The following is a 19,291-nucleotide window of genomic DNA, read 5'->3' as shown; positions in this document are numbered from 1 at the left end:
TCTATCCTCCTCCCCTGCCCCTCCCCCAGTGGGAACACCATGGCAAGATGCCCCACTCTGTCCTCTAGCCACAACCAAGACCACAGTGGACAGTGGACAGCAGCGTGGACCTTCCTGTGTAAGATGCCAATCATCCTGTGGCTGCTGCTGTCGGACACCTCCCTGCCTACTGTGAGGGGCCAGACCACAGTTCCTCTGGAAACGTGAGCCTTGACTTTGATCCTACCCTGAAGACCCCTTCTTGACGCCTCCTCCTTCTGGCCAGCCTCTGAGAGAGCCTTTCCTTCCTAGCCTCAACCGTCCCCCCCCCCCCCGCGCCCCATCCCCAGCCTCCTCGTATCCTTACTGATTTTGGAGTTCACATGTCTTTACCTTCTGGCTTTGTGTCGTTGATGTCCGGTGTAGATGAGAATGCAGGCACCCAGCAGGGAGGATAAACTACAAGGTAGCATGGGTCTGGGCTGAAGAGGTGCTGGAAATGACCTTTGTGTCACACCCCTAGGGCTCATGGGGTGACTGTGTTTGAACACCAAGTAGGGGTAAAACCACTGTGAATGGACAGGCAGGCTGGTGCCTACATCAGGGCTTTGTCTAGGGACTCAGGATGGGTTCTGTTGGCCTTGTTCTCTCCATACCTGTCTCCTTCAAGGCTTCAATTTTGCACCACACATTAAAACTGGTATTTGGAAAACACTGACACTCAGAATTTACATTTGATACAATCTCCCTGGATGGTTATTTTTTCCCCAGTCGGGAACATTCCAGACACTAAACAGAGCCGAGGGTCCTAGACTGACTCTTCACAGTTCACATCTGTGTCTAGCTGCTGGTACCCAGCTGACAAGACAGGGGCCCATGCCATGTCTGTGATTTGGGAAGAATGGGCTTCCATGACACTGGGTGACCTCCCCTCCCCCCACTCAGCTCAGCACTGTTCCAACGATGGCTTTCAGCCCAGGCAGTCTCTCGGAGAGGGAGGTAATACCATTCTCCAAGCACGCAGGTCCACAGATGAAAGTGCTGGAATCTGTACTGCTGAGCCAGCCTGGCTTTTGAGACAGCCACTGCAGCCTTGCACAAGCTGGGCAGTCTTTATCCCAGAAAGCAATTTCCGGGATGGCAGGGGGCCAAGCAAAGATGGCTGGCATCCAGGGTGGCCATCCACACAGAAACCTCGAGAGCAGCATGGGATAGCCACCTCCCAAAGCCCCACTGCTGCCTTCTGTTCCCAGGAGGACGGGGCTCTACCACACTCTCTCCTCCTGCTCTTACCTGGTCCCTTGCAGTCCTTCACCCCTGTCCTGTTGAACCTCACACTCAGCCCTCAGCCTTGGCTACTTGCCCTCCCTACACAAGGCTGCCACAAACCTCCTGGTTCCCGGTCCTGGAGACTGTGGTCCCCACAGTTGGATGCATGAGGTGTTCCCCTCTTCTCTTGATATCCCACCTCTTGATTCCTGGAGCATAGAGACCGGCTTCTTCTGGGCTCCTGAGTGATTTTTCTGCCACCTTCAAGAGAACCTTGCCGTCTGCATGTCCCTGAAACCACAAGATGTCCCACTGCCTGCTCTCACAGATCAACCCATACTACACACTTTTCTTGCCAAGACTCCATTTGCCCTCAGTGTCTCAATCCCACACGTGCCCCTAAAGCTCCTTCCAGTCTCTTCCCTGTCAGACTCCGATACTCAATGCCTATGCATGCTTCTCCCTGAGCATCATGGGAGTTTGTCAAGATACAGTGTTCTGGCAGCCCCTCAGGTCATGGGATGCACAATCTACCTAATGACACTCAGTGACCTTGTGTCCGAAGGCTCACATTTACCATGGCCCAAGCTACATGCATCACCTTCCTCTCTCCCTGATTCACTCTGGCTGCTTTCCTTACATTCTCACCTGCAGAAAGTAAGCCAAGCTGGAGGCTTTGAAGTCATTTTCCACTCTGTTAGGCTCTCTACCTAAAATTCTCTTTGAAATCTCCTCACCAGGCTAACCTCCACCTCACTGAAGATGCTGAACTCAGATCCTGTTTCCTCTACGTCTCAGATCAACTAATTAAGACAGTCCCCCAATAGACAAGCCCACAGCACAAACCAATGTAGACAGTCCCTCACTGATCCTCTCCTCCTTGGTGCTTCTGGGCTGTGTCAAGTTAACAAAGCTATTCATCACAGGAATGCTGGGTGTCGGTATGTGTGTGTTTGTGGATATGGATGTCTGGGTCTACGTGTTAGTTGCCTGCTTTGCATATATGTGATGGAGCTGTCACCTTTGAGGATCTGACATCTGATCGTGATAAGGATGTACACATAGGCTTTCCTGTCCTGCAGAGTGAAGCTGTGGGCCGATACCTTCGGCAGGAATCTGTACAACACGGTGACCAGATATTCAGGCTCCCTCCTGCTGCAGAAGGTCAGTGACCTCTCCCAGGGGGCTCAAACACAGTCAGAGGGCCTCTTGCCAGAGATAGACATCCCAGCATTAGAGCTGTAGGAGGCCCGAGAGACCTTGTCTCAGATGGAGTGCAGGGAGACTCTACTTACAGGGTTAACCAGCGTGAGCAGTGGGGTCAAGAGCAGTCTGTCAGTTCAGATGTTCAGGAAGCCAAGGACAAGATTAGACCTGCAAGAGATCTATTGGGTGGGTGGCAGAGGTTTGGTGTGGATGCCTGGGAAGAATCAGAGAGAGAGAGAGAGAGAGCAGCTGATTAGAGCACAGACATGGGGGACAGGAGGGCCATCAGGCAACCTGAACATGCCAGCTTCAAGCAGCAGGTATCAATTTCCTCTATGCATTTAGAGCGGTTCCAGTGATCCCGGGACTCAGGCTGTGCCCAGGCACACAGCATCCGGCACACTCTGGCAGGCTGAGCCTATGCCTGGCTTCCAGCAGAAATGGGCCTGACAGAAGGGCAATCCTGCCACACTTGTTCATTATGTGCCCAAGTGCTGATCCCTGGCTGTCCTATGCTCAACCAGCTCATGATGGCATCTTTTTCCAGTGTCTGACCCCTGGACCTATTCATAAGGGCTTGGCATCTGTTACACTATAACCTAAGAGAGTACAACATGCTTTAATTCAGATTAACCACAGTCCCAAGAGGCATCTTCTCCGTCTTGCAAGTGATGGGATCTTTAGGTTTTCTACCAGCCCTGAGCACGCTGATACCCTCCCTCATCCCCTTTGTACTACAGAAAGTGGGAGGAGCCAGAGTGGATCCTGGGGTCTCCTGCAGACCTAAGATTCCAGGAGCCCTCACAACACCCCATTCTGTTGTGACCCCTGCAGCCCAAGTGAGGAAAAGGAGGAGGGATTGTAGTCATTAGGGGTAAAAGTGTTAGCAAAGGCTGTAGAAGCATCATGTTTTACGGAGTAGCCTGCCTAAGATCACATGGCCAACTGTATACAGGGCTGGCCAAGAGTCATTGGTGACTCGTTAAGGATTGTCCCTGAGCAGATAGGAATTTGAAGCCAGTTCCTAGGCTCCCCTGGACTTACTAGCATCACTTCTTCTGGAACAGCTGAGCTGGGTTCTTTAGTAGGATGCAGGTGCGCGCGCGAGCACACACACACACACACACACACACACACACACACACACACAGAGTGTACTGTTCTTGGGAACGGAGCAACGGTGAATGGACACAGAGGCTGCTTCTTTGTCACCTTCGTGGGTATCACAGCAAGTGTGAGGACAGGCACTGCTAGTAACCCATCTCCCTCGGTGTCCAGTCTCCCCCAAGCTGCCTAGCTCACTGGCTCTGACTGGTGTCAAGTTTAGTGGCTGCCAAATGTCAGCCAACTCCTACTGAGGATAAAAACTGCCCTGTGTCTGGAGGCCTGGACAGAGGACATGTGAAGGCAGACAGATGGAGACTGATGGCCATGGGTATCTGACTGTAGGGGAGCTGGTAAGGTTTGCACCCTGGTCCCAAGCAAAGATGCACTTCTTTCCATCTTTACCCTGCGCAGAAGTACAAGGATGCAGAACCCAGTCTGAAGATCAAAGAGGTGGATGGCTTGGAGCTGGTGAAGAAGTTCTCAGAGGACATGGAGACCATGCTTCGGAGGAAAGTCGAGGCTGTTGAGGTGACACTGTCCCTCCTGTCCCTCCCCCAGCACTGGCCTGGGGACCCTTTTAGGGACTCCACTGACTGTAGATGGTCCTCACCTGGCTGGGTGGGGTTCACGCTGTTTTATACTAAGAAAGTCACCACAGGCGTCAGAGGAGGCATGTCCTACAAGGGAGAGGACACCTCTTGTTCCCAGCCAGGCTTTGTAGATATTCAGGGACGAGGTTACCTAAGCAACTCAGAACAACCATGGATGGTTGATCCTCATGGATGAAAGGCCGAGGGAAGAAAGCAGAGGCGTTGAACAGGGAAGGGAAAAGCAGAAAGTTTGGTCTGTGGTAGCCGAGGAGAGCCATTGCTGGTGACGCCCCCTTCCCTTTGCGCCCCCTCCCTCAGAGCCTGGTGGAGGCCGCTGAGGAGGCTGACCTGAATCATGAGTTCAATGCATCTCTGGTGGTAAGTCCTCTGGGGAGCGGGTGCTAGGCTGGCTGACTGGCTCTGTCCCACCCCCATGGCAGCTGGAGGACCAGCTGTGAGCAGATCTGAGCAGCAGACACTCATTCTATGTCCCTGTGCCAGGCTGTGCCCTGGCTTTGCCAGTCAGGCTTTCTTTCCACCTCCTAAGGCTCTCAGAGAAGGAATAGAATAAACATGTGGTGTGGGGGTGGGTCAGTGACCCCTGGGAAGCAGAGGGAAGAGGGACCGACCGACCCACGCAGCAAGGATAGCCTCGAGGAGGGGACTTGGGAAGCTAAAGCACTAAGGGGCATCTCTGTGCCGAGAAGCAGAAGACACAGGAAGAAGAAAGCTCAGGTTGTGTGAGGAGGTGACAAATACAAGCCTTCTGTGTCCAGGAGACAGTAAGTCAGGATATCACCAGAGAGGGGCCAGGGTTAAGATCTGGTCTGGGATGCTGGGTGTCCTGGTTGCTTTCCGTTACTGTGGTAAACACCAGGGTCAAAAGCAGCTTGGGGAGGATTAGGCTTACACATCACAGTCCCAAACCATCAGTGGCTGCGGAAGCCAAGGTAGGAATTCAAGGCAAGAGTCTGGAGGCAGAGACTGAAGCAGACCCCTGGAGGAAAACCCGCTTTGTGGGGTTTTTCCCTTGGTTCACTCAGTTTGCTTTCTTATGTAACCATTCACCATCTGCCCACGGGTGGCACTCTTCACAGTGGACTGGGCCCTCCCACCTTGACCGTGAATCAAGGAAATGCTTCCACAGACTTGCCTCCAGGCCAATCGGATGGAGGCATTTTTCTCAGCTTAGACTGCCCTCTGCCAAGATGGCCTGAACTTGTGTCAAGCTGACGGAAAACTAAGCAGCTCTCAGGGAGTATGAGGGCTGGAGTCAGGGAGGAACATGGCTGGGCCTGAGCTCAGAGAGCTAACACTGACTAGAGGCCAGCAAGGTGGAGCAGGGAGGGGTGTTATGGCCACAGTTCTAGAGGGACTTAAGGTATGAGGCTCGGAGTTGGGGGCAGTCAGGGGAATTGGGTATGATCGTGGTCCCGTGGGTCACAGCCTTCCCACCCTATGGAGAGGAAACGGAACATGGCACAGGTCCACTTGCAGGGCAGAGCCCCAGAGGCTCCTCAAGCCCTCTGGCTCTCCAGCACCCTCGCCACCTGGAAGAATCAAACAGTGCCAGCAAGGTCCTTTGCATCCTTGTGGCTCCCTGAGTCTCCATCTGTCTGTCAGTCTGTCTGTCTCAGACTAATTTTGCTACATACACTAAACCAAGTGGAGAATCAAAGCAATGATTGGGCCAATCTGACCCCAACCAGCCAATGAACCTTCGGCTCCATTTATCTTGTCGTGCGCTGTGACCACATATCTCTATCCACCACTGGCAACATAACTGAACTGCAAGGCCATTCCCCACCCCACCCTGCACATCACTTCCGGTTCCCCTTGAAGCTTCTGCTGCTTTCCCTGGGTCCCTCCTCCCTTCTCGTCTTACTCTCGGCCTCTTTGTCTCTGGGCTGTCTCTTCTGGGCCCGTTCCCCTTTCGCCCTAGTTTAACTACTACAACTCGGTACTAATCAATGAGAAGGATGACAAGGGCAACTATGTGGAGCTGGGAGCTGAGTTTCTTCTCGAGTCCGACGCGCACTTCAGCAACCTGAGGGTGAATGTCTCCATGAGCAGCGTTCAACTGCCCACCAACGTGTACAACAAAGGTGACTGTCGCCTCGCCACTGGGTAGTCTAGAGGATAGCATGGGGATCCTAGAGGGTTTTAAACATTTTGTGTCCATTTTCCCAAGAAGGACTACAAGGCATTGGCTGTCTCTTCAGCTTCCTTGATACGATGAGAAAAGAAATTATTGCACAGCATAGAGTATTCTGTTCCCTGTTGCTATGACAAAGTGCCTGAAGCTGAGTGACACAGGAAAGGTTTCCTTAGCTCAAGGTCTGGGAGGCTGAGTTTAGCCACATGGCACTGCTTTGGTGAGCTTCCCAGCTGCATCTCACTGTGGCAAAGGTCTCATGGTGGGTGTCTGGATACGGGGCATCAACCATGCAGGAGCAGGGAGTTAGAGAATTTGAAAAGCCAGTCTCTCTCTTCCACAGCCATGTTTTCAAGAGAACTCACCAGAGTCCATAGAATTCTATGGGCTCTGTCTTAGGGCAACACTCATCATGATCCAACCACCTCTTCCCAACTTCATCTTTTCTCTTATGATTGTGCTGAGCACCACACATCCAAACCCTGGGAACACATACATTCTACAGACGAGCCTCAGCACACACATGTACAGACGAACCTCAGCACACGCATGTACAGACGAGCCTCAGCACACACATGTACAGACGAGCCTCAGCACACACATGTACAGACGAGCCTCAGCACACACATGTACAGACGAGCCTCAGCACACACATGTACAGACGAACCTCAGCACACACATGTACAGACGAACCTCAGCACACACATGTACAGACGAGCCTCAGCACACACATGTACAGACGAACCTCAGCACACACATGTACAGACGAACCTCAGCACACACATGTACAGATGAACCTCAGCACACACATGTACAGAGGAACCTCAGCACACACAAGTAAGAGGAACCTCAGCACACACATCACATGTACAGATGAACCTCAGCACACACATGTACAGATGAACCTCAGCACACACATGTACAGATGAACCTCAGCACACACATGTACAGAGGAACCTCAGCATGAGGGCTGGGAGAGAGGTGATGCTTCTAGTTTAGTGCACATGGGCTACAAGTGAGCCAGATGCAGCCCCGCGGGAAGCAGGGAACACTCACCCATGTTTCGGTCTGTAGCCTGTGTCTCCTGATGCTAATTTCACATCCCATGAAGTTCCTTCCATGCTCTCACTTTCAGACCCAGACATTTTAAATGGCGTCTATATGTCCGAAGCCCTGAACCCCGTGTTTGTGGAGAACTTTCAGAGAGACCCTACATTGACATGGCAGTATTTTGGCAGCTCAACTGGGTTCTTCAGGATCTATCCAGGTGAGGACACAGGATGGCATCTCTGTCACCTCTGGGCTTGTTCTCTGAGAATAAAGTACTGAAGACAGCTCCTAGCACATGGCTCCCTGTGAATGAAGGGCCCTCATAGACAAGGCATGTTTGACCCATACTTGGTCTTCTTACAATCTACTGTGGTATAGACACACACACACACACTGGGAGCATTACAGTAGTTGTCACCAATGTTAAGTGAGTGATAACTACTGAGAAAGCCTATGCACAATGCCCAGGAAGGTCCTGCAATCCCACACCTTGAGCAGTGTCTCTAGTTGGAAAGCAGAGTGCACTGTCCTCACACAAGGTGGAAAAAGCTCTCTTACCTACACAGAAACAAACAAACAAACAAACAAACAAACAAAAATGGGTGGTGAACAGCTCACTGGCAATGTGCCACACAATGTGAACTCAGAAAAACTGGGCATGTGCACACCTGTAATCCCAGCGCTGCGGGGGTGGAGACAGGGGATCCTGGGAAGTCACTGGGCACCCACTCTGGTGGAAATGGTGAGCGCCATAGTCAGTGAAGACTGTGTCTCAGAGAATAAGGTGGAGGACAACAGAGGAAGACACACATTGTTGCTCATTTGCCTCCACAGATGCCCACACTGGTGCCAGCCCCCATATACACACATGTACACACACACACACACACACACACACACACAAGGACACACGCATGTTTGTGGGTCTTGACTTCTGGTTTCTTGCCACTTAAAGAAATTCACCTCATCTCAGGTCTCCATATCCAGAAAGACTTGTGGTGTCTCCTCTTCTGGAAAGACACTGGAATGGTAAAGACAAACCTTTCTTTGTCTCCAGGCTGGAAAGTTAGCACCTCTCACAGGGTGCAAAGAGCAAGTGTGGCTCCCACCACTGACACACTCCCTGCTGTCTGTCAGACATTCCCAGTTAGCTGTGGGCGTCTGTTTCTGTGCCTAGATTCCTTTAACCCTCCCTGATTCTGAGCCCTTGATGCCTGAGGAACTCAGACTGTCCCCAGAGTAGAATTCCTGTGAGGAACCCTCTTGCTCCATTTTTAATTGGATTGTTTTTCTTCTTGGTGAGCCTCAGGAGTTCTCTGTATATCCTGACTATTAATTCCCTGTTGGTGTAATAATTTACAAATATTTTCTCCTGTTTTGTGGGTTGCCTTTTTAATTTGTTGATATTGTCTTATAGTCTTGTAATGGATAGTACTTAAATTAGCCCATCTTTCTTTTGTTGCTTATGCCTTTGGTGTTACAGCCAAGAAATCGTTGCCAGCTCCAGTGTCGTGAGAATTCTCCACTATGTGTTTTAGGAAGAAATCTGCAGTTGTGAGCCTTATGCTTAAGTGTTTGCTCATTCTGAGTTGACTCTGTATATTGTGTTAGTAAGGGTTTCATACCTCTCTTTTACATGTGGCTGCCCAGTTTTCTCAGCATTATTTGTTTAAAGACTGTCGCTTGTTCTCAGGTAGAGTTAACCTTCCTGTCAACAATGATTTGATCGCGGTGCAAGGGTTTCTTCCTAGAGTCCCTCTTTTGTTTCATGGGTCCCTGCATCTCTGTGTGTTCATAACATACTATTTTTTATTACTGAAGTCTTACAATAAATAATAAGAATCAAAAGATATGACTCATTTGAGTGTCGCTCACTTTTGTATCACTGGGACCAAACACCTGTCCAAAACAGCTTCCAGGAGGAAAGATGCACGATTCATGGCTTCAGAGGGTCTTGGTCCACTGAGAAAGGAAGGTATAACAGTTCATAGCAACAGGAGCATGTCTTCAAGGCCCCTCACCTTACAGCAGTCCAGTAAGCAGAACAAGTGTCAGAATTGGGGGCCAAAATGTATGACTTTATCTATACAACTGTGTGCCTGCACTTGAGTATCTGCACCACATGGGTGCAGTGCCCATGGTGGCCAGAAGAGGGCGCTGGATGTCTTGGAACCAGAGTTATAGTTATATATTATGGGTGCCAGGAACTGAGCCTGGTCCTTAGCAAGAGCAGTAAGCACTCTTAACCACTGGGCCATTTCTCCAGATCCCCAGCAGTTTCTAGTTTTTATTGCACAATTTTTTACTTCCTTTCTGCTGTTACTGAAAATTAAATCATTTTGGTAACTTCCTCTCCAGGTTGCTCATGGCAACGGAATTTGTTTGCTATGTTGCTGAATTTGTTTATGAAACCTAACACCTGCCTTCTGACTCTATGGAGCTTCCTGTAAATTAAACCTACAACGTGTGAATATAGAACATCTTTCTTTTTCCCTTTCTTGCCTCATTGCTCTGGCTAGAACTTCCAGTACTGATTTAAGCACAACAATTTAAAGATGAGTCTGTTTTATGACACCTACGAGCAAATGCTTGTTGGTGGCTTTTTCCATCCATGGCTTTAGTTATGTTAAAGTGGATTTTCTTCTGCTGAGAGTTTCCTGAACCTTTTTGTCTTGAAAGTGAGTTGGATTTTGCCAAATTTGTTTTCTGCTTCGTTTGAGATGATCATGCTGGGTTTGTTTTTGTCTTTGTTTTCCTCCTTCTGTTAGTGTGACATTTTATATCAGCCTGTTTCCACAGGTTAGGAAATCCTTGCATTCCAACAATACTATATTGCTCTTTTAAATTGCTACTCGATTTACTTGGCTGGGCTTTACTGGAGTTCTGTGTCAATCATTTCTGTTTGGCGGGGGGCAGGGGGCGGAATATTGTACTCTGTGACGATCATTTCTGTTTTGGGCGGGATATTGTATTCTAGTTTTCTTGTAGCATCTATCTGTGGCATCAGGGCAATGCTAGCCTCATGGACTAGGCTAAAAATTAGTAAAGATTTAGAGAAAAATATGCAGATTTACATGAAGTTTTCAAATGTTTGGTACTGGATCTGGACTTTACTTTGTAGGGTGATTTTTAATTTTTGTTTCAATCTCCCTGCTAGTTATGAGACAGTTTGGACGATGCTCATGATTTAATTGTGGTAGCTCTTGTGTTTCTTCAGTTCTCTGTCTCTCATAGGCTGTCTAACTGGTTGACATATAACTGCACCAGACTTTCCTTTACTTCCACAGAATTAGAATGACCAACCCATTTTTATTTTTTATTATAGTAACTTGAGTCTGTGTTTTTAAGACTTACTCATTTATTTTATGCATGTGAGTACACTGTTGCTGTCTCCAGACACACCAGAAGAGGATATCAGATGTCATTACAAACGGTTGTGAGCCACCATGTGGTTGCTGGAATTTGAACTCAGGACCTCTGGAATTGGAAGTCAGTGCACTTAACCCCTGAGCCATTTCTCCAGCCCCAAGTCTGTTTTCTTAATAGCCTTGTCAATTTTATTGATTATGTCAAATTTTTTTCATTTATTTCTCTGTAGTTTTTTTTATTATTTTATTTAATTCTCTGTCCTAATTTAATGTATTTTCTTCTTATATCTTTGTACTTGGTTTCTTCTGTTTTATACTTCTTTTTTTAAAAAAATGAAATTGATTTATTCTAATTAACTCATAAAACATCACACAGGTGGTTTAAGGAAGCCACTCAAACCCTTGCCTCACCCCAGACCCCACACATCTCTGTGAACTTCTGTGCAGAGAGAATGGCCATTGTGAAGCTGTGGAACTTCACTCGGGGAGCTGAGCTTTCACTATCGATGACTTTATTCTATGTTATGTTTATTGGTGTTTTATCTGCATGTTTGTGCACCACATGCATGCTTGGTGCCTACAAAGCCAGAAGAGGGTGTCAGATCTTCTGGGACTAGAATTACAGATGGTTGTGAGTTGCCATGTGTGAATAGAACTTGGGTCCTCTGAAAGAGTGGCCAGTGTTCCTAATTCCAAAGCCATCTCCCCAGCCCCAGTTAATTACATTTTTATTCAGGTATCAACCACACACACACACAATTTCAGAGTTGAATTTATTTATTATTTATTTATTTATTTTCAGTGTTTTCAGGACAGGGTTTCTCTGTGTAGCCCTGTCTGTCCTGGAACTCACTCTGAAGACCAGGCTGGCCTCGAACTCAGAAATCTGCCTGCCTCTGCCTCCCAAGTGCTGGGATTAAAGGCGTGCGCCACCACTGCCCAGCCAGAGTTGAATTTTTTTTTTTAATTTAAGCGTTATGTCCTCTGTCATGACTTGTGCACTCTTGCTTCCATTTTGTCCCTTCTTGTCACCTGGCAGCACCCTGTTCTGCTCTCCTTCCTAAGTGCTGCACTCACACTTACATGTGTCTACATGTGTGTATGTAGACATTGAAGGCTAGGATCCACATCATTCTGAGTTTGGGTCAGCTCTCTAAATACTGTACCTAATCCCATCCATTTCTCTGTATTATTTCATTTGTCCCTACAAGTAAATAATATTTCATTCTATCTATGCAGGACACATCTTTACCCATTCATCTACTGTTTGTTGGGTAGCTAGCCATTCTAAATAAAGCAGCAACAAGCATGCATATGAATGTATCTCCATGGTAGGATATGGAGTTCTCTGGGTAAATGCCCAGAAGTGGAATAACAGGGTCTGTGGTAGTTCTATTTCTGACTTGTTGAGGAACCTCCAAACTCACTTCCGTACCAGCTGTATCAACTTTTACTCCCGCCAGCAGTGGATAAAGATTTCTCTTTACGGATATTTGCTGTAGATCTCTTGATGACAGCCGTTCTGACTAGGGTGAGCAGGTGTCCCAAAGTGCTTTTAATTTGCATTTCCTCGTGGTGAGGAATGTTCAACACTTTCAAAAATCATTCTTAGCAATTTGTGTTTCTTCTCTAGAGAACTGTTCATTTCACTGGGCCACCTATTGGGTGGCAACTTTGGGGAGGTTTAGGTGTTGAATATTTGAAGTTCTTTGAAAATTCTGAATATCAGCCCCTGGCCTAAAGTATAGGTGCTAGATTTTCTCCTATCTGTGGGCTGTTTGCCCTGCCGTGTCTGCTGATGGTTTCTTTTGCTGTGCAAAGCTTTTTAATCTCATGTGGCCCATCCCATCTGCCTATACTTGGAGCTTGTTTGTTCTTGTGCTGTCGCAGGTTCGGGGTGTTTGTTTTTGTTTTTGTGTTTTTTTGGATTGTTGTTGTTGTCGTCTGAGATAGTTCTTGCCTAACTTGTGTCCTGAAGAACATCCCCAGTTTCCCGAAGGACTTTTCGGTGTCTCAGATTTTAAATTAAGAGTCATTTCCAACTGACTTTTGCTCAAGGTGAGTGTCTTAGTTAGGGTTTTACTGCTGTGAACAGACACCATGACCAAGGCAAGTTTTATAAAAAACAACATTTAATTGGGGCTGGCTTACAGGTTCAGAGGTTCAGTCCATTATCATTGTACTGGCTAGTTTTATGTCAACTTGACACAGCTGGAGTTATCACAGAGAAAGGAGCTTCAGTTGAGGAAATGCCTCCATGAGATCCAACTGTAAGGCATTTTCTCAATTAGTGATCAAGGGGGAAAGGCCCCTTGTGGGTGGGACCATCTCTGGGGTGGTAGTCTTGGTTCTATAAGAGAGCAGGCTGAGCAAGCCAGGGGAGGCAAGCCAGTAAAGAACATCCCTCCATGCCCTCTGCATCAGCTCCTGCTCCCTGACCTGCTTGAGTTCCAGTCCTGACTTCTTTCAGTGATGAACAGCAATGTGGAAGTGTAAGCTGAATAAACCCTTTCCTCCCCAACTTGCTTCTTGGTCATGATGTTTTGTCCAGGAATAGAAACCCTGACTAAGACAATCATCAAAGAGGGAGCATGGCAGTATCCAGACAGGCATGGCGCAGGAGGAGCTGAGAGTTCTATGTCTTCATCCAAAGGCTGCTAGTGGAAGACTGACTTCCAGGCAACTAGGATGAGGATCTTATACCCACACTCACAGTGACACACCCATTCCAACCAGGTCACACCTGTTCCAACAAGGCCACACCTTCAGATGGTGCCACTCCCTGGTCCAAGGATATACAAACCATCACAGTGAGAGATTCAGATTTACTTTCATCAGTCTGCCAGTGGATGTCCAGGTCCATTTGTGCTGTTGCTGAATAAGAGCTGAAAGTGGCTCTTTTTCCGTTGCAAATTGTTGCCGCCTTTGTCACAGATGGGATGGTCGTGGCTTGGTCTGCTTGTTTCCAGGCCCTCCATTTCGTCTCATCCGCCTGCCTGCCTCTTTGTATCCCACTCCCAAGCAGTCTTAATCACTGGAGAATTGCATCATGTACTCTGCGTCTATCCGGTAGGATGAGCTGAGGTCAGGTATTGCAATGCTACCAAGCTGTGTTCTTACTCAAGATTGCCTTGGGTATCCATGGTCTTTCATGATTCCATGCAAAATCTGGGATTTTTTTTTCTAGATCTGTAAAATATGACATCGAAATTTTACAGATATCTTACATTAAATCTATAGATTAATTGTGGTGGTGTAGCCATTTTCACAGTATTAATTCTGCCAATCCAGGAGTATCAACCTCTTTTTTGACCTATGTAGATTTCTCTGAAAGACCTGGGATTTGAAAAACCTTAAAGAACAGGTCAGACTGTAGTCTGATGCTGTAGACAACTGTGCTTCAGGTTCAGAAGTGCATCTGAGGTAAAGGCCCTCTGCCTTCCCCTCCCCCACCCCCCAGTCTCTCTCACAGTTCCCCAAGGCATTGTTCACAGTGTGTCATTCTTTTGACCTTGTTCCAACAAGGAGCATGGCAGATCGTTTTCTCATCTAGCGTCTGTTTCATTTCCCTTTTCAGTGTCTTCATGTTTTTGTAGTAGAGGCCTTTCATTTATTTGGTTAGGTTTATTTTTAGATACTTAGCTTTTGAAGCTATTACAAATGAAACACTCTTCCTAATTTCTTCTCTGAGTCCATTGTTTATATATATGAAAGTTATAGATGGTTTTTTTAATACTGATTTCGTGTCCTACAACTTTGATGTAAATATTTATTAGATCTAGATCCAGTAGATTTTATAGTCTATCAAGTGTAAAATCATGTCTACAAATAAGGAGAGTTTGACTTCTTCATTTCCTAATTGTATCCTCTTATGCCTTTGTTTCGTCTAATTGCTATTAATAACACTTAAGACGCTGTACTGAACGAGAGAGAGGAAGGGTGAGCAGCCTTCTCTGATCTCTGACTTTAGAGGGAATGGTCTCAGTTCGTCTCTGTTTAATAGTGTTGGCACAGGTTTGTTTGAAATCACCTTTATTATTTGGGGGTACGCTCCATCTCTTCCCAATGTCTTCAGGATTTTTATCATGAGGGCGTTTTGAGCTTAGTCAAATAACTTTGTGACATCAGCTGAGATGGCTTTGTGGTTTCTGTCCTTCTGTCTTTCTGTTTGCTTGCATGGTGCGTTACATTGATGGATTTACATGTGTGAAACCAACCTCGGATCTCTCGGATGAGGCTCACTTGGTTATGATGTATGAACTTCTTAATGTGTTTCTTAATTTGTTATGCAAGTATTTTATTAAGAATTTTTAATGGCGTGATGGAGCATGCCTTTAGTCCCAGCATTTGAGAGGCAGATGCAGGCCAGTCTGATCTACGTAGAGGAATTCAGGACAGCCAGAACTACATTGAGAGACCCTATCTCAAAAAATTTTGCATCTATGATCATCAGAAAAATTAGTCTAGTTATCTTCCCTTCTTCCTTTTTTGCCTTTCTCTGGCTTGGGTACCAGGATAACACTGGCTTTATAAAATGATTTCAGTGATTATCCTCCCTTCGTAGTTTGTGGGATGAGGTAATAAGCCTTCCTTGAGCCTTTGATAGAATCCAACAGTGACTCCATCTGGTCCTGAACTTTTCTTTCAGGGAAGATGTTTAATTACAGTTTTGGTCTCATTGCTTGTCATGGGGGTCATGTCATATTTGTAGTTATTTATATAGTCCAGTTTTAATTTTAGTAGGTCACATGGATTTAGAAGCTCACCCATCTCTTCTAGGCTTGCATGCTTTGGGGAGCATAATTATGGAAGTGTTCTCTCACCACGCTCTGGGTTTTCTTGGAGTCTGCTGTAACGTTTCCCTCTAATTTTGCTGATTAAGGTCTTCCACTTTCTTTTCTGACAGCTTGGCTAGTGAGCTGTCAACCATACAAACATTTTCAAAGAACAAGTGCTTGGCTTGGTTGATTCATGCATTCTTTTGGTTATTATTTCATCTCTAATATTTGCTATTGTTTTAGAATTGGTTTATTGTTCTTTTTCAAAAGTCTTTCGATGCACCATTATATTCCTGAGACCTTGGGGCTAAGGGATGTGTGTGTGTGTGTGCATATGTGTGCCCACACATGTGTATGCATTAGTGGGTACACGTGTGTCTGTGTATTTGTTCTCAATCCATATGTATACAGGTACCTATGGAGGCCAGGAGAGAATGATGACCCCCTAAAGCTGGATTTATAGGCAATTTTGAGCCACATGATGTGGTTACAGATCTGCTTAAATTATTTATTCTGCCTGGCTTGTTTAGCAGATCCAACTAGAAACGAGATTTTCTAGACAACTAGATTTTCTATACAACTAGAAAATCACCTATTTCTTTTACATTTTTTCAATTTAATGTAATACATGTTTTTAAGGTATATCATAATTATTTTCTGAATTTCATTTATGTCTGTGATACTGGCTCTCTTTTCACATCTAAGTTTACTAATTTAGGCCCTCTACCTCTTTTTTTTTTTTAATTTAGGTTGGCTAATGGTTTATCAATCTCGTTTATCCTTTAAAAATTTTTAAATTAAAAATAAAACAAGTTCTTTAGTTGTATGGTCTTCCATGGAGCATAGTCCACCCACCTGAGTCATACCTTTCAGAAAATGGTCTTTCCTCTCCTGGGAGCTATCCAATGTGAATAGCTCCTTAGGGAGGGATGGGACTCCATGCCCACCTCCCTTCTCCATGCTCAGGTTTTGTCTGGCTTGTGCTTGCACAAGTCTTGGCATGCTGTCTCAGCTGTTATGGATTTCTGTGTGCAACTGTCCTGCTGTGCCTGGAAAACAGTATCCTGTAGTCATCCACCCTGTCTGTTACAACGTTTCTACTCAGTCTTCCACAATGATCCCTGAGTCTTAAGAGGAACAGGAGGAGGAACAGGAGGAGGAGGAGGAGGAGGAGGAGGAGGAGGAGGAGGAGGGAGAGAAGAAGGAAGGAGGGGAGGCAGAAGGTGGGAGGAGGAGGGGAAGGAGAGGGAGTGGAGGAGGAGGAGGTGTGATATACCTGTCCCATTTGGGGCTGAGCACTCAGCAGCCTCTTAATTCTCTGCACCTGGACCAGTGTGGGTCTCTGTGTTGATCACCATCGACTGCAAAAGAAGCCTCTCTGATGAGGGCTGAGAAGTGCACCTGTCTACTGTTCTCGGGGTCATCACTACAAGTCAGTTTAATACTATGTCTATTTAACAGATTAGTAGGAATCTGTTCTCCCCTAGGCCTATGGCTTGTCCACCACAGGTTCTTAGCCGCAATATTGGTGCTGGAAATTATTGTCATCTCACAGAGAAGGCCTTAGATCCAAGCAGAGGGTGGTTGGTTGCCCCCCAGAACATTCATGCCATCCTTGCACCAGTGGGCGTGTCTTTCCATGCTGATCACTGCTGTGGCTTGCAGAGTTTACGGGCGAGTAAAACTGGTGATTGCCTCCCACCCTTGCTTCCTTGCATAGCCCTTGCAGCACTAGGAAAGCTAACCAGCAGGGATTAAGCTTCCAGATTAATATCAGCATGATTTGTTTTTGTATTCTATGATTCATACATGTGGTATGTTCAGCAACAGGGGCTTACCAGCAGATCCTGGAGACGAGCTAAGAGCACTGGCGATATCCTGGAAGGTTTAGGGGTCTGTGGAACTTCACTGAACAACAACTGCAAAAGAGGTGACCCATTCCAGGCACTGACCTTTGTATTTGTTAGCCTCTGCTGTCAAGTAGGGGTATTGTTACTCCATTATTGTGTAACTCCACTCAGACTCTCTCTATGTATATGTATATATTTTAGGAAGCTTCTACAGTAGTGGGTTTCCATGTAACTTTGTCCACAGGTCTATAATGTCAGTTATCCCCACCTGTATCCTCACCTCCCCATCATCCTCCAACCCCAACTCACATAACTCTTCCCGGTTATTCTCTGTATCCCTTGGTACCACTGCAGCCTATCTCCCCTCCCTGTAAATCCATTCCCCGTGGTCCCAGGCTAATGTTCTGACCTCTGTGGGTATTGCAAATGGAGTGCCTGTGTCTGAAGATTCATAACTACCATCCACAAATGAGAGGTGCTTGTCCACCTGGGCCTGGGTCTCCTCACTGAGAATGGTTGCTTTCAGCTCTATCCATTTACCTGAAAATTCTTTTAATTTCTTTTATTTTTATTTTTCTTATTTTTTAAAAATTGATATATAATCACATCATTTCCTCCTTCCTCTACCTCTTCTATGTCCCCCATAATTTTACACTTAGGCTCCCTCTCAAATTCTTTTTCTTTGTTATTATAACATACATATATGTACATATATGCATAAGTATATAAATACAACGTTTTCAGTACATTCAGTGTCACTTGTATGCATACAGTTTCAGAGCTGACCAGTTAGCGTTTGATGACCAGTTTGGAGGCTCGCCCCTGGGGTAGACCGTTTCTCACACTCTCGGCATTTATCAGTTGCCTATGGTTCTTGGTTTAGGTGGAAACCTCATCGGATTTCCCACTTTCCACGTCAGCATGTCTATTAGTGTTGTACTTGTTCAGGTCTTGTTTAGGTGGCCGTATTGTTGAGGTATCATGGGTGAAGAAGCATCCCTGTCATTGCTAGGAGACACAGTCTCAAAGCAATCCCTCTGGCTTTTACAGTCTTTCTGCTCCCTCTTCTCCAGTGTTCCCTGAGTCTTAGATGCAAGAGTTGTACTGTGGATGCAGCCTTCGGGGCTGGTTATCCTGTAATCTGTGGTTTCCTATCATGGCCTCTGCTGTTGCAAAGGGAAGCTTCTTTGGTGAGAAATAAGAGCTGTGCTTCTCTGTGGGTATAAGTGTTTAGGATGCAATCGTGCTTGTTTTAAAAAGTAATGGGTGCCGGGCAGTGGTGACACACACCTTTAATCCCAGAACTTGGGAGGCAGGTGGATTTCTGAGTTTAAGGCCAGCCTGATCTACAGAGTGAGTTCCAGAACAGCAAGGGCTACACAGAGAAATTCTGTCTCATAAAAGCCAAATAAAATAAAATAAAATAAAAAATTAAAAAGTGTTGGCAGAAGTACTCCTCTGAGAACCATGACCCCACTAGCCCCCAGGAAGCCAAATAGGTTTCCAGAGCCAGACATGATATCCCCCTGTTGGTTACCACCAAGACATGAGCGCAATTATTGTACCTTAGTAATATCTTGACATCTGTGTCATTATTGTGGACCGTGGGCATCACAGCTAAGTAGGACCGTTGGTCACTCCTCTCTCTTGGGAGCTAGCACCACACCGTCTGGCATATTGAAAGCTTGTCCTCGGGGAGGAGGCTTTCCAGTCAGATCCAACTCAGATCTCCTGAGTCCTGTCTAAAGAGTATGGTATCTTCAGCAGTAAGGACTAATGGAAAGTAACCGAGGGCGACGATAATAGCTGGTATCATTTTGAGAGTCTCTTGGAAGGACTGACCAACAAATCAAAGGGAGTTCCTCATGGCTGGTACTGGGATTGTTGTCATGGCTCATGGCGAATAAGAGTGTGTGTGTGTGTGTGTGTGTGTGTGTGA

The 19,291-nt window shown here is 46.5% G+C and overlaps 1 protein-coding gene across 3 annotated transcripts in view; it reads left to right on the top strand.

The window, feature by feature from the left end:
- Cacna2d4 (calcium voltage-gated channel auxiliary subunit alpha2delta 4) overlaps positions 1 to 19,291 on the top strand; it is a 113,421-nt gene continuing 94,130 nt past the window's right edge. For 2 of the 3 annotated variants that reach the window (XM_085840069.1, XM_085840068.1), the window contains exons 1-6: positions 40 to 203; positions 2,331 to 2,412; positions 3,973 to 4,089; positions 4,470 to 4,529; positions 6,094 to 6,256; positions 7,442 to 7,573. In XM_085840069.1, the coding sequence (XP_085696195.1) occupies positions 40 to 203; positions 2,331 to 2,412; positions 3,973 to 4,089; positions 4,470 to 4,529; positions 6,094 to 6,256; positions 7,442 to 7,573 (718 nt within the window). Of the gene's footprint in view, positions 204 to 2,330; positions 2,413 to 3,972; positions 4,090 to 4,469; positions 4,530 to 6,093; positions 6,257 to 7,441; positions 7,574 to 19,291 lie in introns of all 3 variants that reach the window. The other variant, XM_085840070.1, reaches the window with a different exon arrangement.

This window comes from Mus caroli, unplaced genomic scaffold (assembly GCF_978045245.1).
Source record: "Mus caroli unplaced genomic scaffold, Mus_caroli_1 scaffold_7, whole genome shotgun sequence".
Lineage (NCBI taxonomy): Eukaryota > Metazoa > Chordata > Mammalia > Rodentia > Muridae > Mus > Mus caroli.
This window is presented reverse-complemented; position numbering and strand designations above follow the sequence as displayed.